At 38.1% G+C, this 24,908-nt stretch overlaps 1 protein-coding gene across 2 annotated transcripts in view; it reads right to left on the bottom strand.

The window, feature by feature from the left end:
* DHX57 (DExH-box helicase 57) overlaps positions 1-24,908 on the bottom strand; it is a 131,209-nt gene that overhangs the window by 87,832 nt on the left and 18,469 nt on the right. For both annotated transcript variants that reach the window (XM_004451251.4, XM_004451252.4), the window contains exons 2-5: positions 24,357-24,574; positions 21,795-21,953; positions 2,021-2,209; positions 860-1,698 (exon numbers count right to left, since the gene is read on the bottom strand). In XM_004451251.4, coding sequence (XP_004451308.2) covers positions 860-1,698; positions 2,021-2,209; positions 21,795-21,953; positions 24,357-24,568 — 1,399 coding nt within the window. In that variant the 5' untranslated portion in view covers positions 24,569-24,574. The remainder of the gene's footprint in view (positions 1-859; positions 1,699-2,020; positions 2,210-21,794; positions 21,954-24,356; positions 24,575-24,908) is intronic.

Consider the following 24,908-nt stretch of genomic DNA (forward strand, 5'->3'; position numbering starts at 1 on the left):
ATGTGAATTATATCTAAATGAAGCTGCTATTTTATTTTAAAAGTCCACAAAACATAATTTGTCATTTCTTAAAGAACATATTTGCATCTCATGTGCTAGAAGCTGGCATATGGGAGTGAGTCAGGAGCTCTGGGGCAGGGAGGGAGGGCAGCCAACCATCTAGTACCCATATCCCCATGCAGCTTCAGCATTCTCTACTTATTCATCTTTACCCAGGAACTCTTGTGATATAATAAAAACTTCTGTTTCTCTGGAAGAATTATGGCAAACAAATAAGAGAGTCTTTGATGAAAGGTGAAAAAGTGGTTTACTTGTGGTGTAAGAATCTGTGCAGCAAACCTGAATCTGGACAAAGCCAGAAGCTTGCACAAACATGTCTTTATTTGAATATTTAGGGAGTCATAAAGATAGCCCTACACTTATGAATTTCAGGGCACTAGTATATTAAAAGCAGTGTACAGATAGCAGTACAGAAAGAGAAGTATCTCTAAACACTCATTCAAAATTAATTCCATATTTAGTACTGGAAATAATTACATGAAACCAAATGTATTAACCAGAATAGATTTTTTGGGGAAGGTGCTTTAAGATCCTTCCAACCCTAAGATTCTATATTGACAACATAAACATCACTATAAACCTTCATTCAGTTCAGGGAGCCCAATCATACTGAAAATTGGGCCTTTAAATTAAGGTCGGGTCGTAGTTCAGGAATTCTCATTCCCTTTTGCCCATGGGACTGAGAGGAATGACTTGCCCAAGGTCACTAGAGCAGCCCTCAGATGCTCTGAGTTCTAAATCTGTTAATCTGAATGCTCCCCTCCACAATGCCCTCCACATGATCAATACATTTTCATACCTTCTGGAATGGGACTTGAAACAAAGGAATTATTTGGAATCACTGGCTTACGGCAGGCAGGATTATTTATTCTGGTCCCAGAGGCTGCTGGCAGGAAGTTCACAGGAGGAACACTATACTTGTGATGGTTAGTTGTTAGTAACTTGACTATTTCTGATTCTTCCTCTAAAAGTGTTATCAAAGAATATACAACAGGTTCCGCAGTTTCTGCAAATGTCAAGGCCTTGCCATAAAGGAACTCAGAAATATGTAAACGACAAGCCAGAGGTAGGTTCTCATTCGTGGAATAAAATGCCACAAGAGGAGCTTGGTAGGGGTATTTGTGATCTTTAGAAAATCGAATTTCAAGTTCATACAAAAAAGATGTATCTTCATGTGCGTTAAGATGAGAATCAACTACATTTCTTTCTGCTCTTCCAACAATTTGATTTGGGGGCACTTCATGCCTGAATTTACATTTTGACCCAAATTTACAATTTCCTTTGAGGTAAAATTTACAGATTTCAAGTGAAGTATCATGTACATTTTTGGTATTTTCCCTTTGCTTGGATTTGCAGAATTTGCTTGTCAAATAGTTCAGTTCTAACCCAATGGTCCACACTCTGTTCTGAATTCTTTCTACAAATTTTTCTCCACAGATTGACTGGAGAGCAAATGCCTCTTCCTGCCGCTGTTCCATACTCTCATCTGAGCTAATCTGGGCAAGTGCCTCAGAAATCTTCATCCTCTTTCCAAATGTCTCTGAAAAACACTGGTTGAGGAGATGTTCTAACGATGCCCCGACATCTCCATCACAAATCCTCAGGGCTGTCTGACAGCGTTCGGTGTTGAATCCATACCTGTCAAGTGTGAATATGACAAAAATGCATGAGCCATGTCAAACCACTGAATTTGAATTCATTTAAATACAGTTAGGTGAAATTATGACTATATTTGGGCAGGGCTTATACATTTTGAAAATGCACCCCTGATAATACGAATCTATCCTTAATCCCTCCATGTCCAGTTGAGAATAACTGACCTAAAGAGTTAGGCTATCTGGTGCATTAGATACTGACGGAACCAACACAACAGGAGTGTACTCACGGAGGGTAGATTTATAAAATGATTTCAGTTTCATTGCATTCTCCCCCAACTCCCACACATGTTGAAAGCAATCACCTGGAAAGTTTCTGCACTGCAAATGGCGAGACTGTAAATTCTGAAATATGAGGCTCCCTTGGGATTGAGTCTGAAGATTCTGAAGGCTCAGGGTTGGCAACAAGGAAAGCTTCCTGTCCAGCTGATACATACTGCTCAGCATCACAGTACTCGGGTTCATCATCTTCCTCCTCCCCAGAAATGTCTTTCCTAGCAAAGGTAACATTTTCATATGTGAAATATAATTTCTACTTACTTCAAAGAAATATTTGGCAAGGGTGTAAGAATTTAATTTAAGGAGACAGTGAACATAGGATCCTGATGACTCTTCTGGTGCTATTTAATTCTTTATTGACCTCTTAATTTATATCCTGGACACTAACATTTATCAAGCATTTATTACAGGCTAGGTACTGTGTTAAGTGTCTTATATGTATTATCTTCTTTAATCTTCCCAATAATCCTATGAGGTACTATTAGAATCCCTCAGTTTTCATAAGAACCCCTAAGATTTAGGATTAGTAACTGCCTAAGGTTACCCAGCAAGGAACACTTAAAGACTGACCAAGGCCGTCCAACCCCAGGGCTTGTGTTCTTGGTTTAATCTCTCTCTCTCTCTCCTGACGCATAAAATATATCCCTTTTTTTTTTTGCTTTCCTGCATAAGCCCCTTTTCTTAAATCTGACCTATATAAAAGATTTGTAGACAGGATGCAAACTGCTCTGTAATTTTGATAAATGGAAAAAAAACATTTAACTGCTTCTCCAACTGAAATTACAAAACAAAATAACCAACATGCAAATGAGGGGCAGGGAGAAGAAAAGTGACTAAGATTTAGTGAAACGTGTTGATACTTCAGGGGAAGATGATAGAGTAAGGAAGGACTTGGTCCTTCCACCAAAATAAATTAATTAAACAGGATCGGTCTGAAACAACTATTTTGAAACTCTGGAGGCTAGAAGAACACTACAGTATTCAGGGAAGAATGGAAGGAAGAGGTGGATAAATCATGGTAAAGAACAGTAAATTTCTCTATTCCTACTCTCAGTGACTACCAGCATCCATCCCCCAATCTAGCACAGAAATGGACATAAAAATCCTCTTCCTCAAGAACAGGGATGTGCATGGCTGATCACTGATCATGGCTCTTGATTAGTGAATTTGGATTGCTGAGTCCCAGCCATGAGGGTTGCTACTGTTTCGATCCTGCCCTGACAAAGGTGGTGGCAGCCATAGTTTCAACCCTTCCTGCATGTGGGTGGAAGCAGTGGAGATTTAAAGTGCAGCGCTCCTCAGGGCTGCGGGGGAAAGTTAGCCGATGGGCTGCATTTGCTGGGCAGGGCAGGAAAGTTCAGCTTTGGGGATCCATCAGAAAAGTTTCAGGTGCCGTTCCTGACCCCCTCCACAGGGCACTTTGGAGCTGCTCTGCTCCCCCTTCATGGATCTCTGGCCTGGTTTTGGCTGGAAAAGACCAACTTGGGAAAATCCTCACCAGGGTGACCCTCCTCTCAGAATCTGTCCTCCAGGCAAAAGCAGTATCAGGCAATGAAAAGAGTGTGAAAAACTACAGAGGTGCAGACAGTGTGGGACAAAGGCCTGCCAGCTTCAGATACCCAGGAAAGGGAAGTTTGTTCCCTGGGAAACAGAGAGGACAATCAAACTCCTGTAAACAGGGGACTCCAAAACAACCAAAGAGCTAAAGCCCAGGATAAGAAAGAGGCCCAATAAGACAGGGAAAACCCTGCACACTGCATCTGCCATGGGTAGACCTTCCTGAGAGGGGGGCTGATGCTCAAGAAAAATCTCTGTCTTATCGCTAGCTGGTTATGAAACAAAGAATCAGACAACCCAAAATGTAAATCACAGAATTAACATTTTAAAATATTAAAATGTACAGTGTACAGGGGAGCGGAAGTGACTCAAGTGGTTGGGCAGTTACTGCCCACATGGGAGGTTCCAGGTTCGGTTCCCAGTGCCTCCTGAGGAAGATGAGCAAACAGAAAAGGGAGTCATCTGGGGAGGAGTGGGGGGATAAAAATTGAAAAAAAAAAAAAAAAAGTACAGTGAAGAAAAAGAGTACAAAACAAATAAAGAAAAAGGAAATGACAACCCATACAAAAGAAAAGAATAGAGACAACCAGCAAGATAGTGGCGGAGTAAGGAGCTCCTAGAGTCAGCTCCTGCTTCAGGGCAGTTAATAAACACTCAGAGCTATCTGGAGCTAGCTGAAGGACCTGTATGGGGGCTCCAGGAAGCCAGAGGAGCATCCTGCAACATCCTTGAAGGAATGGAAGGAGGAGACTGCCCATCTGCAGAGAAGACTTTTAAGTAGAGCACTTCATGCTGTGGAGGCAGGTGCCCATCATCCACTGGAGGCACAAGCTGCCTCAGAAGCCGTTCAGCAGCTGGAATTGAAAGCTCCACTTTCCAAAAACAGGGGAAGAAGAGACTGTTGGGCACCAACTTCAGCTGCTGATGAGTAAATTCAGTGGGCTAAAGTATAATCCTGAGAACAGCTAAAGTTTGAGCCTGTCCAAGTCAGAAAGAGGCTGATAGCCGCCATCTTAACTGGGCGCCTGGCACAAGGGGAAGTGGGGCAGACTGAAAATCACAGTGCTGGTGGGGACTGGCTTCTTTCCATCAAGATCAGACTGGAGCTCTAGCCTAGGCCCCAGTGCCACCTCAAGCAGGGAGGAGCTGCAGGGACTTGCACCAGCCTCTCTGGAAAATTACCAGCCAAGCCACGGAGGCTGGTGATTATCCTACTCTGGTGGCACAACCTGCCCAGGAGCTATTCTGGTGGTGGAATTTGAAACTCCATTTCCCAAAATCGGGGGAGGAGGAGATGGTTGGCTGCCAGTTTTGGCTACAGATTGGTAGACTTGACTGGCTAAGATATAACCCTGGGAACAGCTGGGGTGTGAATCTGTCCAAGTTAGAAAGAGGCAGCAGCCGCCATTTTGCCTCTGTCCCCAGCCTGAGGAGAAGCTCAGCTGACTGAAAATCACAGTGATGGTAGTAACTGGTTTCATTCACCCAGATTGACCTGCAGCCCTAGACTAGGCTTCAGCCCCACCTCTGGCAGGGAGGAGGCTGGCAGGCCCTGTATCAGCCTATCGAGGTAACTGTAGGTACTTTTGGCTGGCACAGACTGAAAATCGGAAGTCTACTGGGGCAACAGTGGTCATCTTGGACCTGCACTGCATAGATTGCTGCCCACACCTTCAGCTCCATCCCCGCCCCAGGCAGGGGAGAAAGGGGCGTAAAGCTTCATTAGTCTCTCTGGGCAACTACAGTCTAGGACTGCATGACTTGGATTATTTCACAAAGCTGTGACTCTGTCCCTACCCCTGGCAAAGGAGAAAGTGGGGAAAAGCTTCAGTGGTCCCTGGCGCAATGAAGGCAGCTTGAGCCTCTACAGCTTATAGCACCAATTACAACTTGGCTCCTACTGCAAAACCAGCAAGAGAGAAAGGGCAGGAAGCCCTAAACTAAGTGAAAAACTGCACCCAGAATAAATAACTCTAGTAAGCCAGATGCCAAGACACCAACAAAAAATTACAATCCACACCAAGAAACAGGAACTATGGCTCTGTTAAAGGAACAAGATAAGCCTCCAGATGACATAAAGGAGTTGAGACAACTAATCATAGATGTTCAAACGAATCTCCTTCATCAATTCAATGAACTGGCTAAAGAGATTAAGGATATTAAGAAGACACTGGATGTGCACAAAGAAGAATTTGAAAGCATACACAGAAAAACAGCAGATCTTATGGAATGAAAGGTGCAATCAATGAAATTTTAAAAACATTGGAATCATACAATAGCAGATTTGAGGAGGCAGAAGAAAGCATTGGTGAGCTTGAAGAAATGGCCTCTAAAAGTGAACATACAAAATAACAGATGAAGAAAAGAATGGAAAAAAATTCAACAAGATCTCAGAGAATTAAATGACAGCAAAAGGCGTGCAAACATGTGTCATGGATATCCCAGAAGGAGAAGAGAAGGGAAAAGGGGCAGAAGAAATATTGGAAGAAATAATGGTAGAAAAATTTCCAACCCTACTGAAGGACAAGCATATACATGTCCAGAAGCACAACATACTCTCACCTGGAAAAATCTGAATAGACCAACTATGAGACACATACTCGTCAGAATGTCAAATGCCAAAGACTTCTGAGAACAGTAAGAGAAAAGCAATACATAACATATAAGGAATACATAATAAGATTAAGTGCTGATTTCTCACCAGAAACCATAGAGGCAAGAAGACAGTGGTCTGATATATTTAAGATACTACAAGAGAAAAACTGCCAGCCAAGAATCTTATATCCAGCAAGACTGTCTTTCAAAAACGAGGGTGAGATTAGAATATCACAGATAAACAGAAACAGAGAATTACTAAGCAAAAGACCAGATTTTCAGGAAATACTAAAGGGTGTGCTAGAGCCTGGAAAGAAAAGACAGCAGAAAGAGGCCTGGAAGAGAGTCTAGAAATGAAGATTGTATCAATAAAAGTAACTAAAAGTATCAAAAGAATGGTGAAAATAAAATAAGACAGATAAAACTCAAACGGTCAGGAATAAATTTAACCAACAATGTAAAGCACTTGTATTCAGAAAACTGCAACTCAATGTTAAAAGAAATCAAAAAGGGCCTAAATAACTACAAGAACATTCCATGCTCATGGATTGGAAAACTAAATATCATTAAGATGACAATTCTACTCAAATTGACATACATATTCAATGCAATCCCAATAAAAAGTCCACCAGCATTAAAAAAAAAAAAAATTGAAAACACGATCATCAAATTTATTTGGAAGGGCAAGGGATCCTGAGTAGCCAGAAACATCATAAAAAGGAAAAGCAAACCCTCATTTCCACACTTTAAATCATATTACCTAAGTATAGTGGTAAAAACAGCATGATACTGGCATAAAGACAGACACATAGACCAATGGAACCAAACTGGTGGTTCAGAAACAGACCCTCACATAACGGTCAAGTGATATTTGACTATCCTGTCAAACCCACACAGTTCAGGCAGAACAGTCCATTCAACAAATGGTGCTGAAAGAACTGGATACCCATAACCAAAAGAAGGAAAGAGGATCCCTATCTCCCACCTTATCCAATAATTAAATCAAAATGGATCAAAAACCTAAAAATAAAAGCAAGAACAATAAAACTTCTGGAAGAAATTGTAGGAAAATATCTTCAAGTCCTGGTGGTAGGTGGTGGATTCTTACAGGAGATAAGAGGAGGACTGGGATGGACTACTGATGTTTAATATATGTAGAAGATTTAAATCGCTTTACAGTAAAAATGTGGAAATATATAGAGTGGATGGTAACATATAGTGAGTAAAAGCTTGTTTATAAACGGGGAGGCGGCTGAAAATGGTAGTCTAGGTTATGTAAATGCCAAATGACAGTACGCCAGAGAATAACCTAGGAACTAAATAGCACAGTAAACCAAGAGGTGGATGAGAATGGTGGTTGATGGTACAGATACAAGAGTGTCCTTTCTGAGCTAGAACAAATGTACATCACTACTGCAGGGTGTTGGGAATGTGAAGAAGCCTGGGAAAAATACAGCTGGAATGACCTATGGACTGTGGTTAGCAGTAGTAATATAATATTCTTGCATCTATGCCAAAGATGTACTGTGTTGATAGTGAGGCAGTATGGAAAATGTGAGCCAAATATACACTATGGACATGGTAACAATCAGATGATATTATCTGTAGGAAATGTTCCACCACAGTGTGGTGTGTTGATGGAGGGGTGATGTTTGGGAATTCTGCACATGTGCATGATTGTTTTGTAAGTTTATAACTTCTGTCATAAAAAATATATTTAAAAAATAATAATAGGGTGGGTTGGGGGAAAAACACACCAAATGTAAGATAAGGACTATGATTAGTAATAAAACTTTGACAATATTCTTTCATAATTTGTAACAAATGCCTCACAACAATGCAAGGTGTTGGTGGAGGTTTGATAAATAGGACCCCTGTATGATGTTATGCACATTTGCTTTGTAAGTCCACAACTTTTACTATACATTTATTGTTTATGTACGTTTATAAATAAATGATATAAAGATAATAATTATAGGGTTGGTTGGGGGAAAAATACTTTGGTTAGTAGTAATATTTTGACAATGTTCTTTAATCATTAGTTAAAACAGTTTAACAACGATGCAAGTTATTGGTGGTAGGGTGAGTTATGAGTGTTCCTGTACGATGTTATGCATGTTTGTTTTATATGTTCACAACTATTATTATACACTTCATGTATGTTTATGTATAAATGACATACTTAAATACATTAATTTTTTTAAAAAAGGATAAGAATACAGAAAATTCCAATGAACCCAATAAGAATGTGGATATACCAAACAGAACCTTTTGAAAAATGATCTTAAAATGCTTAAGGAGATGGAGAAGGAAAAGACAGAGAAAGAGCTAAAGGATATCAGGAAGACAATATGAGAGTCTAAATAAAGAGACAGAATTTTTAAATGGGAACCAAACGGACCTACTGGAGTTAAAGATCACAGTAACTGAAATGAAAAATGCCCAGGAGGGTTTCAAGAGCAAACTGGAGCTGACAGAAGAATCAGTGAACTTGATAACAAGACACTTGAAATGAGTCAGGCTGAGGAGCAGAAAGAAAAAAGATATTTAAAAGCAAAAATTGCCTAGGACAGCTATGGGACACAATCAAGTGCAGTGATAAATGTGCAATCAGAGTACCAGAAAAAGAGAAAGAAAGGGCAAAAGGAAAATTCAAAGAAATAATGACAAAGGACATCCCAAACTAGCAAAATATCTGAATATGGAAATCCAGGAAACTCAGAGAATGCAAAACAGGATAATCATGAAGAAAAATATACCCTATCATATATCGATTATAGCACTAATTGCAAAGGATGAGAGAGTTCTGATAGCTGCAAGAAAAAAGTAACACATTATATATAAGGGAGTCCCAATATGACTGAGTGACAGTTTCTCATCAGAAACATGGAAGTAAGAAGGCAGTGGGTTGAAATATTTCAAGTGCTAAAGGAAAACAACTGCCAACCTAGAGTTTTATATCCGGTGAGACTTTCTTTCAAAAATGAAGGAGAAGCTAAGACATTCTCAGATAATCAAAAGTTAAAGGAGTACGTCATCACTAGAACGGCCCTTCTGTCCCTTTGTTTATCTGAACCAATAATTAGCACTATACTTGTTAAATTCATGTCCTAGAGACTTAAATCTTTGAAATCTTTGGTCTTTTCATGTACTAGTTGAGCACTGAATTTCAGCAGAGTTGCAACACCTACTCTCCAGTTCATTGGACTCACCCAGGACAACTAACAAGGAGATGATGATGGACAATACTCATTCCAAGGAATATAGAATGTTTGTAACTGCAAGCATGATAGTTGCATCCATCTGCCCCATGAGATCTAAGCCTCTCTCAATTATAAACAGAGTGGGCATCACCATCCCCAAATCCTCAAGATTGAGGAATGAACAATGGACTAAAGTAGACTTTTTATTATTCTATTATAGACTTACTATTATTCTACGAATGGAAGAACTTCTATCATTGACATAAAGGCAGTGGCCACCAGAGGTTCTGAGGGGAGGGAAAGGGAAAAATACATGAAACTTGAGGGCATTTTTGGACATTGGAATCGTCCTATATGACATTGCAATGACAGAAACAGGTCATTATATATTTTGTCATAACCAATAAAATTATGCAGGGAAGAGAGTAAACTATAATGTAAACTATAGTCCACAGTTAGTAGCAATGCTTTACTATGTGTTTACTATGTGTCAATTGTAACAACTGTACCACAAACGAAAGATGTAAATGTGGGAAAGTGTGGGAGGGAGAGGGAGTGGGACACATGGAAATCCCCTATATTTTTTATGTAACATTTATGTAATCTAAAGCTTATGTAAAAAATTAAAAATTAAAAAAAAATAAAATAAAGAGACAGCTCAGTGGAAAGGTTAAGTACTATCTGCTGGCTGGCCAGGAAACTATAAGGAGAAAAAAATGATTTTTGGAGTCTCTTGTCCCAGACCCCTTGGATCGGATCTGCGTCCCATTTGTTGGTCCTTGGTCCTATTTTGCTAACGTAAGCTGAGCAATTTTAAAGACTTAGAATAAGCGGAATCAAAGCAAAGAAGAGCCATGAAACGAAACCATTATGCAAGAGAGAGAAATTGACCATCAGAGTAAATTCACAAACATATTCAGAAGCTTAGACATGAGCAAAAAATCACGAGTCATACTAAAAAACAGGAAGAGACAGGCCAGCCAAAGGAACAAACCAAAATCCTGATGAGACATGGGACTTAAGATAACTAATCAATGATAATCACACAAGTCTCTTAAATCAATTCAAAGTTGAAGGAAAATATGGCTAAAGAGATAAAGGATATTAAGAAGACACTGGGCGAGCATAAGGAACAACTTGAAAGCCTGAAAATAAAAGTAACAGAGCTTATGGGAATGAAAGTCACAATGCATAAGATTAAAAATGCATTAGTGGCATATAAAAGCAAATTTGAATGGTGAAAGACAGAATTAGTGAATTGAGGACATGTGAACTTGAAAACACAGGAAAACAGAAAAAGAAAGGAATGGAAAAAATGGAAGAGGGTCACAGGGAATTGAATTCACATGAAACACACAAACATACATGTTATTGATGTCCCAGAAGAAGAGAATGGAACAGGGGCAGAAAGAATATTTGAACAAATAATGACTGAAAACTTCTCAACCCTTATAAAAGATATAAATATCAATATCCCAGAAGGACAACATACCCCAAGCAGAATAAATCCAAATAGACCTACTATTCAGAATGTCAAATCCCAGAGATAAGGATAGGATTCTGAAAGCAGCAAGAGAAAAGCAATGCATCCCATACAAGGGATCCTCAATAAGACTAAGTATCTATCTCTCACCAGAAAACATGGAGGCAAGAAGAAAGTGGTATAATGTATTTAATGTACTGAAAAAGAAAAATTGTCAGCCAAGAATTCTTTATCTGGCAAAATTGTCCTTCAAAAATGAGGGTGAGTTTAAAGTCTTCACAGATAAACAAAAACTGAGAGAGTATGTTACTCAAAGACTGGATTTATAAAAGATACTAAAGAGAGTACTATAGCCTGAAAGGAAAGGACAAGAGTGAGAGGCTTGAAGCAGAGTGTAGAAATGAAGATTATTAGCAAGGATAACTTAAAGGGTAAAAATACAGGCAACAATGAGATATGACAATGGAAAGTCAAAAGATAAAATGGATGAAGTAAATAATGCTTTTATGTATTAATATTGAATGTTAATGGATTGTAATCCCCAAAGACAGATTGAGAGAATGGATAAAAAATATATAAGATTTATATGGCCATCTAAAAGAGACTCACCTCAGATGTAAGGACAAAAATGTTCAAAGTGAAAGGTTGGAAAAAATATTCCATGCAAATAGTAACCAAAAAAGATCTGGAGTAGTGATACTAATATTGGATAAAATAGATTTTAAGTGCAAAACTGTTATAAGAGATAAAGAAGGTCAGTATATATTAATACAAGGGGTAATACACCAAGAAGAAATAACTCTAATAAATATTTATGTGCCTAACCTAGATGCCCCAAGATACGTAAGTCTCACACACTGGCAAAACGGAAGGGAGAAATAGACAGGTCTTTACAATAATACTTGAAATACAATAATATAGGAGTCTCAGCATTGGCTAGAACATCTGGACAGAAGATAATTAAGGAAACAGAGAACTTGAATATATAATAAATGAACTAGACCTCACAGGAATTTATAGAGCATTACACACCCAAAACAACAGGATATACATTCGTTTCAAGTGCTCATGCATCCTTTTTCAGGACAGACCATATATTGGGTCAGTAGACAGAAATTATACAAAGCACTTTCTCTGATCAAAATGGAATAAAGCTGAAAATCAATAACAGATGGAAAAAGGGAAAATACACGAATATATGGAGATTAAACAACACACTCAAACAATCAGTGAGGGAAAGAAAAAAATTGCAAGAGAAATCAGTAAATATTTCAAGATGAATGAAAATGAGAACACAACATATCAAAATCTATGGGATTCAGCAAAGGCAGACTGAGGGGGAAATTTATAGCCCTCATCGCTTACATTAAAAAAGAAGAGCTAAAATCAAAGACCTAACTGCACATCTGGAAGAACTAGAAAAAGAACAACAAATTAAACCCAAACTAAGCAGAAGAAAACAATAAAGATCAGAGCAAAAATAAATGAAAGTGAGAACAAAAAAGCAATAAAGAGAATGAACAAAACCATAAGCTGGTTCTGTGAGAAGATCAACAAAATTAAGAAACCCTTAGCTAGACTGACAAAGAGAAAAAGAGAGAAGATGCAAATAAGTAAAATCAGAAATGAGCAGGGGGACATTACCACTGACTCTGCAGAAATAAGAGAGATCATAAGAGGATACTATTAACAACTACAGGCCAACAAAGTAGACAATGCAGATGAAATGGACAAATTCCTAGAAACACATGAACAACTTACACTGACCCTAAAAGAAAGAGAAGAACAAACCAATCACAAATAAAGAGATTGAAACAATCAAAATCATCCCCAAAATGAAAAGCCCAGGACCAGATGGCTTCACAGGTGAATTCTACCAATCATTCAAAGATGATCTAATACCAATCTTGCACAAGCTCTTTCAAAAAATTGAACAGGGGAGGAACACTACCAAACTCATTCTATGAACCCAACATCACCCTAATACCAAAACCAGATAAAGATACTATGAAAAAAAAAAAAAGGAAATTATAGACCAATTTCTCTGCTAACTATAGATGCAAAAATTCTCAACAAAATACTTGCAAACCAAATCGGAAAGTATATTAAAATACTTACACAGGAAGCAGGTGTGGCTCAAGCAAGTCAGCTCCTGTTTACCATATGGAGGACCCAGGTTTGATCCCTGGGACCTCCTGGTAAAAAAAATAAAAAAAGGCACCCCAGATCTATGCAGTGAGGTGCAGGTCCTTGTGTGGCAAGGCAACACACCAAAAAGATGATGATGCAACCAGATAGGAAAAAAAAAAAAGACTTACACACCACAATCAAATGGGTTTTAACCCAGGTATGCAAGGATGATTCAACACAAGAAAATCAATTACTATAATAAATCACAAGATCCTCTTGAGTGTTGCAGAAAAGGGATTTGACAAAATACAGCATCCTTTCTTGATAAAAAACACTAGAAATGATAGGAATAGGACAAAGCTTTCTCAATATGGTAAAGTGCTTATATGAAAAAACTGACACATAACACTGTACTCACTGTCACCACTATTATTCAATATTGTGCTAGAAGTTCTAGTGAGAGTGATTATATGAGAAAAAGAAAAGGTGCCCAAATAGGATAGGAAGAAGTCAAACTTTTGCTATTTGCTGACACTGATATAGGCTATGGGTGGGGGGGCTGTTCGTATCTTCGTAGATAACCTGAGCTGTATGTGTCCTGAGCTGTACGTGTGGGAAAGTAAGACCTGCAGCCCTGCCCTTGGTAATCAAGGCAACAACTCCAGTCCTGGGAAAACAATTTAGCAAAGCAAACTCTATAAACTTTAAATATTCAGGGAAAATGTATGAAGTCCATGACAAGAGCTTACTTAGGATGTGTTATTCAAACTTATTGAGCACTGAAACAAAAGACCATTTAACTCTTTCTCTGTATAAAAGGAACTTGAAAGTTTTGTGCAGGGCTCGGATATTGAATGAGAAGCTCCAAGTCCAGCCTGCCGTAAATAAATTCCTTTTTCCTTCCCAAAATTATTACTGAGTCCTGACCTTTCCATACGCAATTACTGAACCTCTTTCGACACCTTCTACAATATGATTGTATATCTAGAAAATCCCAAAAAATCCATAACAAAGCTTCTAGAACTATTAACAATAGACAAATTCAGCAAAGTGGCAGGGTACAAGATTAATACACAAAAATCAGTAGCATTTCTATACACTACTGATGAACAATCTAAGCAGGAAGTCAGAAAAAAAATTCCATTTATACTAGTGATGAAAAGAATCAAATATTTATGAATAAACTTAACCAGGACATAATGAACCTGTATTCAGAAAACTACAAAACACTGCTAAAAGAAACCAAAGAAGACTAAAATTAATGGAAGGACATTCTGTGTTCATGGACTGGAAAACTAAATATTGTTAAGCTGTCAATCTACTCAAACTGACTTACAGAGTAACAGAATACCAATAAAAATCCCAACAGCCTTTTTTGAAGAAATGAAAAATCCAATTATCAAATTTATTTGAAAGAGTAAGGAGCCCCGAATAGCCAAAAATGTCTTAAAAAATAAATAAAATAAAAGAATGAAGTTGAAAGACTCACACACTTTCTGACTTTAAAGCATATTACTTAGATATAGTGGTAAAAACAGCATGGTATTGGCAAAGAGACAGATAGATTGACCAATGGAACCAAATATAGAACTCAGAAATGGACCCTCACATCTACAGTCAAGTGATTTTTGACAAGGCTGTCAAGTCCTCCTAGCTGGGCCAGAAAAGTCTATTCAACAAATGGTGCTGGGAGAACTGGATATCCGAAGCCAAAAGAAAGAAAGAGGACCCCTATCTCTCACTTTATACAAAAGTTAACCAAATTAACTCAAAATGGATCAAGGACCTAGATAGAAAAGATACAAGCAAAAAAAAAAAAAAAAAAAAAAAAAGGCTATAAGCATAAAACTCCTAGAAGAAAATGTAGGGAAACATTTTCATTTTCAAGTTCTTGTGGTAGCCAGTAGTTTCTTAAACCTTACACCCAAAGCATAGGTAATGAAAAAAAAAAAAAAAAGGCAAATGGGACCTCCTCAAAATTAAACACTTTTGTTCTACAAAAGTCTTTGTTAAGAAAGTAAAAAGGCAGCATACTTAATGGGAGAAAATATTTGGAAATCACATATCTGATATGGGTTTAATATCCATGTTATATAAAGAAATCACACAACTCAATGAAAAAAAAACAAGCCACCCAATTTAAAAATGGGCAAAAGATTCGAATAGGCCTTTTTCCAAAGAGGAAAAGACCTTTTTCAAAAGACTTGAATAGACCTTTCTCCACATAAATGGCCAAAAAGCACAAGAAAAAATGTTCAACATCACCAGCTATCAGGGAAATGCGAATCAAAACTACAAGGAGATACCATTTCACACCTTATAGAATGGCCATTATTTAAAAAGAGAGAAAACTACAACTGCTGGAGAGAATATGGAGAAATAGGAACACTCCTTTACTATTGATGGGAATGTAGAATGGTACAAACTCTGTGGAAGACAGTTTGGCAGTACCTCAAGAAACAGAATATAGAACTGCCATATGATCCAGCAATCTGCTAGTAGGAATATTCAGAAGAATGGAAAGCAAGGACGAAAACTGACATTTGTACACAAATGTTCATAGCAGCATTATTCACAATCACTAAAATATGGAAATAGCCCAAGGGTCCATCAATCAATGAGTGAATAAACAAAATGTGGTAAATACATACAATGGAATACTATTCAGCTGTAAGAAGAAATATATATGACAACATGGATGAACCTTCAGGACATTATGTTGAGTGAAATAAGCCAGACATAAAAGGACAAATATTGTATAGTCTCACAAATATAAACTAAATATGATGAGTAAACTCATAGTGGTAAACTCTAGATTATAGGTTACTAGAAGATAGAATGTAGGTTGAGATTGGGAGCCAATGCTTAATGAATGTAGAATTTTTAATAAGGTTTATTGTAAAAGTGTGGAAATGAATAGAGTTGATGGTAACACATTATAGTGAGTATAACTAACACTGCTGATTTATAAACGTTGATTGTGGTTGAAAGGAGAAGTCTGTGGATGTAAATGTCAATTGAGAGGAAGCTAGAGAATAATCTAGCTTCCTAGATTACAGTGATTTCAGTGGTGGAGGAAGTGTGGTTAATAGTATAAATGTAAGAATTTCTTTTAAACAAGAATACACAAAGGTGCATTTCTTCATGTCCATGGCATCTAAATCTAGTGAGTACATTTATCAGGTCTAGAGAAGGGATGAATTAGAATCTAAAACAACAACAAGAAAAAAACCAGGGAACAATCGCCCCCTTGTATTCCCAGTTTTAGTTCAAAATTTGCACGCTGGCAAGCCAGTTTCCTCACTGAGAAGTATACTTCATGCTTCCGTCTTTTCTCCAGCATCTTCTGTCTCTCTCAATTAAGGCCTGGACAGTGTTAGGATGGTGTAGCAATCTCTCCTCCAGAGGGATGCTCTGGGGAGGTGCTCTGCCTTGAAATGTCAGTCACCTGTGGGCACGGGCTGAGCAAAGTCAGGCTCTGCACTGCTCAGCTCTGCAATCTGCCTCCGAAGCAGATTAAATTAAATTTAATTTTTGATCTTCCTGGAATGCTAAGCATCTTTTCCCACACTGTAGTTACTTCTTTAAGACAAGGAATGATTTCTTCATAATCAAGCTTCAGGCACTTTTTCAGCAAGTCATTTTCAGAGGCTTGTAGCTTCTGATTTTCCTTCTCTATTCTGATGAGCAGTATTTCTTGTAGAATTGCCTATTGCCAGAGCTCTGGAAGCTCATGAGATGTCTTTTTCTTTCCTCTGGTAGAGGGCCAAAGGATTCATCTTCACAAACTGGTTCTAAAGGAGATTCAGGGGGAAGCTCTCCCAGCTTTGAATAATCTTCGTATCTGTTAGGAGCATCACACACTTCCTGTGAGTTGCCACTTGGAGAAAGATCTGCTGTCTCCATGAATGCCTCTTGTGTCTTCACAGGGGGACCACCGGCATCTCCTGGATGATTTGCTTTGGACTCAAAAGTCCTTTCGTTCATGAGGTGTCTCTATGTTCACTGAGTGAAACCTCTTAAGTTTCCTTTGTGAGACCACTGGAGACCCCTCAGCTGGTTCCAGAGGTTCCTGCCATCCCATGCAGAAATGACTCAGAGTGTTTTCTCACCTTCTGAAGCCCTGCTGGGATAAGAGTTGGGCAGGCTTTTCTGTGAGATGGCTCTCCTGAGTCAGTGGATAAGTCATCCAAGGAGCTGAGGAACCTGAAGGAGCTCTTAGAGATGGGCAAGACCTTTTCACAAACAGAAGACTCTTTGCTGTTGTTACTTAATGTACTAGACATAGACCTGTCCAGATCCACACTTGTTCCTGTAGACCTCTGGTTTTATTGCCCCAGGACAAAATACTTTGTGTTAAAGATCTCTTTGCTTTGTTTTTCAGCATATCTAGTCTAAATCAAGTGGTATTAGGTGGTAATTAACTTGTAATATTCTCTGTTGCAATCTGGGATACCTGCTTTATCTCCCCAATATGAATGTGATCTTTTTGTTTCTCTTCATATATACATCTCAGGAAATTAATAATCAATTAATTCTCTTGCTGCTCACTTCTTGGTCTCAATTTCTGAACCTCCTCAAAAATAGTTGCTTGCTCCTTGTTATCAGTCAGCCAAAGGGGTGCTGATGCAAAATGCTAGAAATTGGTTGGTTTTTATAAAGGGTATTTATTTGGGGTAGGAGCTTACAGATACCAGGCCATAAAGGATAAGTTACTTCCCTCACCAAAGTCTATTTCCATGTGTTGGAGCAAGATGGCTGCTGACTTCTCCAAGGGTTCAGGCTTCCTAGGTTCCTCTGGGCTCAACTCCTCTGTTTCCTCCACAAGGACAGCTGTAGACTACGAGGCTCTCTAAACTTTGCCTCATTCCTCAAGGTCAGCTGTAAATTATCAGGTGAACAGCTCTGTCTCTCCCCCTGGGGTTTCTGCTGTGTCTTAAAGGTGCCATCTCTATTCCTCTGTGTTCTTCTCTTGGCTCAGGTCCTCTCTTCTCGAGGCTTGCTTCTGTTTCCTCTGTGGGCTAACTTCCTGGGGCTCCAACTTAAGACTTCAGCATCAAACTCCAACATCAGAAACCCCCAACTCTGTCCTTTGCCATGCCTTCTATCTGGGAGTCCCCAACCACTAAGGGGTGGGGACTCAATGCCTTAATGACGTGGCCCAATCAAAGCCCTAATCATAACTTAATCATGCCCAGGTACAGACCAGATTACAAACATAATCCAGTATCTATTTTTAGAATTCATAACCATATCAAACTGCTACACTCCTGATTAGTTAATGCTCTCAGGTGTTTCTGCAGTTCTAGTTTGGTTTTGGAAGTATTCATTCCCTTTATTCTTTCACAGAGCACGTGTAGGCACTGCACAGGACACCCCTTGCACAGCCAAGCCAGTGACTAAGAAGTCTGTTATATGGCCACTACTGTGAAGGCCTGTTTCAGACTCATCATAATTTCACTGTCCAGAGTTTCATCTGTGCACTGAAATACATAACAGACAAAAAGAAAGCCTCCACCTCCTGAAGACGCTCGGCAGATAAACCCAAAGTGATCCAAATGCCTAATGCCTGACAGCAAAAGGATATCCCCTTAAAATTTTTCTCAAACACTATTTTTTTGGTGTTAGGACTAATGAGGTAAGCCTCAGACTGGTCAATCATGAGAAGCACAGTTTGATTTTCCACAGTATCTGTTAGCTACACAATATTGTGCTCACCAATAAGGTGGTTCTCAATGTCATTTTCTTCAAAAGAACTGAATAAACTACTACTTCTACGTTCTCATTGTGAAATTCCTTCTTAAAGGCCAAAGAACAAATTCCAGGCTGGGAGAGGGATTTCTGCATATGCTTCTGGCTCTGCTCCTTGTTGCCCACTGTCTGGAACACAAAGTGAAATGTATCTGTTTAAGGAAAATCCTCCCGCACTACTTGTGGTTTCAGAATTCTGGGAAAGCAAGTCAAATTCTGCTTTCCCCCTGCAACTGATGTGATTGAACTTCTCGATGCATTTGTCTATCTGTGTTGGTGGGACCTTCTTATGAGCCACCATTACTCGGCCACAAAAGAGCACCTCAAACTTCTTGGCGAACATGTCATCAAACTTGGATGAGCAATGGAGCTCCTGTTAGTGGACAATCTTCCCTGTCTGTCTGATGGAGCACCTGGCCACCCAGCTGAACAATGGTGACACTGCAGTTGGGGCAGTGGCTCCTCGCCCTCAGGCTCCTGCTCACTCCCACTGCCAGCCTCTGCTGGGCAGGCTCAGATCACAGCATGGCCTGGGCATTGCTCCCCGCACAGTGGCGGACAACTCCCAGCTCCTCACTGTCCTGTCAAGAATGCTCTTCTTTTACAAAGTGTTACAAATACAGTGATACATGGGAAAATTACAACTAATGTAACTTGTGGACAATAGTTCACAGTAATAATGTAATATTTTTGCAGCAATGGCAAAGATGATATCAATTCTTTTTTTTTAAGATTTATTTCCCCCTTCCTTGTTTTGCATTTGCTGTCTGTTCACTGTATCTATTTATGTGCTCTCTGTGTCTGCTCATCGTCTTTTTTTTTTTTTCAGGCGGCACCCAATGGCTTGAGCCACTTCCACTTTCCTTATATTAATTCTAAGGGACAACAAAAGGGTGGTAGGAATATGGGATTTTTCCTTTTGGAGTAATGAAAATGTTTTAAAATTGACTGAGGTGATGACAGCACAACTCTGATAAAAATGAGAGCCAATGAGTATATAATTTGAATGGCTTATACAAAGCATGGGACTGTATAACACAGTGAGTCTTGTGGTAGAAGAGGGACTGTGGTTAACAGAACAAATATGAGAATATTCTTTCATGAATTATAATAGATATAGAATACTAATACAGGGTGTTAATAATTGAGTGGGTTGGGGAAAAATACACCAAATGTAAGATATTGCCTATAGTTTGTAGTAAATTTTTTTTTTTAAAGGTACTGAGACCAGGGATTGAACCTGGGACCTTGTATGTGGTAAGCCAGCACTCAACCACTGAGCCAATGGCTCCCCTCATAGTAATATTCTAATAATGCTCTTTCACAGTTTGTAACCAATGTTTCATAACAATGCAAGGTGGGGTGATGTATGGGAGCCCTTTACGATGACATGCATGTTTGTTTTGTAAGTTCACAACTTTTACTATACACTTACTGTTAATGTATGTTCATGTATGAATGATATACTTCAATAAAACTTTTTTAAGTGAAAAAATGTAATGATAAATCTAGGTTTTTTGACATACAGAGTACGAAGAGATAAATGGTTAACAAAGTACAAAAAAATGGTGGGGTACAGAGGGGTAGTAGAAAAGTATATGTGCATGCTACTGAAGTTAAATTGGCATCAAACCAAATATAATTGTTATATATTTAGGATTTTAAATTTTAACCCTATTTCAATCACAAGAACAACAGATGAAAAATACATCCAGATACAAGGTACTCAATATGGTACAACACCACTGGCAGAACGGATATAAATGCATGACTTAACTATATGCTTCCTCCGGGAGACTCACCTTAAAGTCAAAGATACATGTAGGCTGACGGTGAAATATGGAAAAAATATATCATGCAAGTAGTAACCTAAAGAAAGCTGGAGAGGCTATACTAACATCAGATAAAATAGACTTTTAAGTCAAAAACAGTTACGAGGGACAAATATGTTCATTACATAATGATAAAGGGCACAATTCAGCAGGAAAATGTAACTATTATAAGTATATATGCACCTAACAGCAGAGCCCAAAAATATATGAAGCAAATACTGACAGATTTGAAGGGAGAAATTGACCATTCTACATTAATAGTAAGAGACTTTACTACACCACTCTCAATAATGAATAAAACATTCAGTCACAAGATCAATAATGAATGATACACTAAACCAACTAGACCTAACAGATATATCTAGAACACTGCACCCACTGAAAACAGAATACACATTCTTCTGAAGTGCACATGGACCATTCTCCAGGACAGACCATATGTTGGGTCACAAAGCAAGTTCTCAATAAATTCTAGAATACTGAAACCATACAATGTATATTCTCCAACCACAATGTAATGAAGCTAGAAATCAATAACAGAGAGAGAAAGGGGAAATTCACAAATATGTGGAAACTAAACAATACACTCTTAAACAACCAATGGATTAAAGAGTGAAATATCTCTCTTTAAAAATCAGAAGCAAAATTAGGCATTACCTTGAGGCAAATAAAAATGAAAAGACAAACAACAACAACAACAACAGCAAAAATGAAAAGACAGCATATCAAAACTTACAGTGGTGGGGAGGTATATGCATGATTGTTCTATAAACCCACAACAACTTCTCTAATAAAGAAAAAAAATAGTAAAAAAAACAAATAAAAACATTTACCTTAAAAAAGAAAGAAAAAAGTATTTCTCTTAGGCAGATGGCCATGAGAAGTATTATCTTTAGACATCATCTGATCAACTCAATATTTGTTCCTAGAACAATATTTAACTTGTTTGCTATAAGGCTTTATTTGGAAGGTTATTAAGAAAGCAAATACTGAATTCATAGTAGAACTCTGCTGGAAAAAAATTAAAATGAAAAGTCAATCCATATGGTTGCTCATGGATGTTGCAAAACTCCTTCTACAACTATGGATGAATAGTTATTCCTGTATTTCTCTTGGCTTTCAACTAATTATATGGCCACAACAGGATGAGTATTACTGTGTTTCAAAGACACACAGGGTTTTCCAACTATTAATACATCTCCTTAATATAATAATTTACTCAGATAATTGCTAAAGTAAAATAATTTACTCAGATCCAGCATCTGCATCCTGCTCTTGCAGGTCTCGGAGAAGAGCTTTCACTTTCTCTTGATTCTCAGAAGTCATATGAAGAGTCTGAAGAGGCACTTTGGCTGCCGGCCTCCGTTTGGGGCGAGCCTCTCCTTTGCTTACGCTACTGCTGCCAGGCCTAGAAAGGAACAGGAGAGCAAGATTACACATTTACCTGTGACTGAACCTTTACATTGTCCTCAGAATCCCTAAACATACACAACATGAACAGGCTTGTCAAGCATCTACAAAAGATGAAGAGGAATGTGAAGAGACTCTCCAGTTTTCTAGAGTAATCACCAGACTTCATCATATTGGAAATCCTGGAGAAAACCTGGTCAGATTCTTAATCGTTAAATCTGGCTTTACTAATTTAGGAATCCTCTGGAAGACACACTGCTAATGTGACTCCCTCTGTGCCATAGGCCTTGGAAAAAATGTATACCAAATACAAGGAGTGCTTATTTCATTCTACTTTAGGTAGCCAATATGAAAACAATTAGTAGAGTCTCACCTAACTTGTGAATATAAGCCCGATTTTAAAAATACACACCCAAATTACCATTTCCTGATTACAAAATAAACACATATTCACTATAGAAAAGCAGAGAAAAACCAAGTCATCCCAAATCACACTATCTTCATATAAATTTTTTATAAAATTGCACAGGATATGTAATCTCTTCTAACTTGCTTTATTCCCTTATCAAAATAATACTGACATTTCCCTAAGATTAAATATTCTCCTATAACATAATTTCAAATGGTTACATATAGATACATACACACCAAAATTTTTTTCACTAATCTTTCGCTGTTGGAATTTAGATTTTTTAGGAACTCTTTTAAATATTTAAAACAATAATAAGCCCTAAAGTTTAATTTTCTTCACTAAGTTTATTTCTTTTGGAATGTTTTATCATAAATTTGCACAAAACTAGGGAAATGGGAGAAAATTTCTCAGTATTTAAGGTCCACCACATTATCAAAACTTTGAAAAGAACCACACATTCACCCTTGCAAACTAAGTAGTAAAGGAGAAAATAGAATCAATTGTGATTTTTAACCACTTAGTTGCAACGTCTAAAAAGAAATGTTGTTACCTAAAACTTGTCATTTCCCTTAATTTTTTTCTTTTGAAATATTTCAAATAGATAGCTATGTCGAATAATTGTATAATAAACACCATTTACCAGGATTCACCACTTATTAACATTTACCATATACATGCCTATATATATGCCTCCCTCTATATACAGATGTATATACATATGTTGCTGAACCATTTGAATGTAAATTGCAGGCATCATGATATTTCACCTTTAAATATTTCCTAAAAACAGAGATACACTCTTACATAAAACCAAATACCATTATCATTCTCAATAAATTTTATATTGATACAGCAATATGACCTAATGTACCATTACACACCCAAATTTCCTAATTGCCTCAATAATGTCATTTACAGATTTTTAAAATCTTATTTATCCAATCAAAAATGACACTTTGTTTTCATGTTTTTTTTTGTTTTTAAACTCAAGTTAGAATAGTTCCACCACTTCTTTCCTGACAATGACTCTTTTGAAGAACTCAGGCCAGCTGTCTTGCAGAATTCTTCAACTTGGATTTGTCTGATCACTTCCTCATGATTAGTGAAGAAGAGAGGAAGGGAGGGGGGAGGCGGGGTGAGGAGGGGAGGCATGGGGCTGTATAACACAGGGAATCCTGTGGTGGAAGGTGGTATCTGGCTAACAGAACAAAGATGAAAACAATTTCTCATGAATGACAGCAAACACATAATGCTAAAACAGGGTAGTAATAATTGGGTGGGTTGGGGGAATAATACACCACATGTATGAATGACATGGAAAGGTATGCATGAATGGTTATGTTTTGAAGAACAAATGGAGCTGCACTAACTCAGAAGTCAGATTCTCAAGTCAGCAGAAAATGTAAAAAGACAGTTTAAATTTACCAAATACCATTGACTGTACACTTTGGATGGATTTATGCTTTATTAATATGTATCAATAAAACTGATTTGTTAAAAAAGTTGACTATGAGTAAGTCTGGATATGGCATCTCTCAATGGTCAACACATAAAACACGAGTGATGATTTCACTCATCTGGCTGGAAAATGTATAATCTGTCAAGTAGAAAGACAGGCAATAGTTTGGGCTGTTCAATTTTAACAGGAACCCTCAAGGCCTAAGGAAAAATTAAAATAATTTTCATCATTTTCACTATTTTCAAGATATACTTTCCCAGTAACATTGGGTACAATAACAGCATTAAACTCAATTCACAGTGTTATGTGGGAGTTAACAAAGTTAACTTCAGATTTAAATCTACCAGAGAAATAAAAGTTGTTTACTATCATGCCTTTAGAAAAGGCAAAAAAATGGGTGACTGCCAAGTTTCAAAATAAGGGGAAAATTAACTTGGTGTTTCTCTTCCTGTTCTCCTCAGCCATCTGTCCTCCCATAAATTAGACACTGATAATGTTTCCATATTTGAACATTCCAAGAGTATAATGACCTGGATGAGTGCCTTGATTCACTGAAGATACAGAAGTCATCTCCATCATCCCAAATCCTACTTGAGGCCTTTCTGTTGCCACCACTGCTGCTGCCACTGCCGCCACCCCCGTGAGATTTACTGCTGTGACCCCTGCCTCCTCTTCCTCCTCTAGAAGATCCTTTTCCACCTCCTTTGCCTGGCTTTCCTTTCCTTCGTACTGAAGAACTCATTTTCACCTGAAAGAGAAAAAATAATACAGACTTCTTACAAAATCAGAGTAGTAAAATAATCCTTTGTCAAAGTTATGTATATAGCTTAATTTAAAGAAACATAAAGGGAAGCAGATGTGGCTCAGGTGACTGGGCTCCCACCTACCATATGGAAGGTCACTGGTTTGGATCCCAGTGCCTCCTAAAGAAGACAGCAAACTGGCGTGACTGGCAGACATGGTAAGCTAACATAACAAGAGACACAAGATGAAAAAACATAATGAGGGACACAACAAAGCAGGAAGCAGAGGTTCCCAGTGCCTCCTAAAGGAGACAGAGAGCTGATGTGACATACAGGTAG

Source organism: Dasypus novemcinctus, chromosome 17 (genome assembly GCF_030445035.2).
Source record: "Dasypus novemcinctus isolate mDasNov1 chromosome 17, mDasNov1.1.hap2, whole genome shotgun sequence".
In the NCBI taxonomy this organism is placed as follows: Eukaryota; Metazoa; Chordata; class Mammalia; order Cingulata; family Dasypodidae; genus Dasypus; species Dasypus novemcinctus.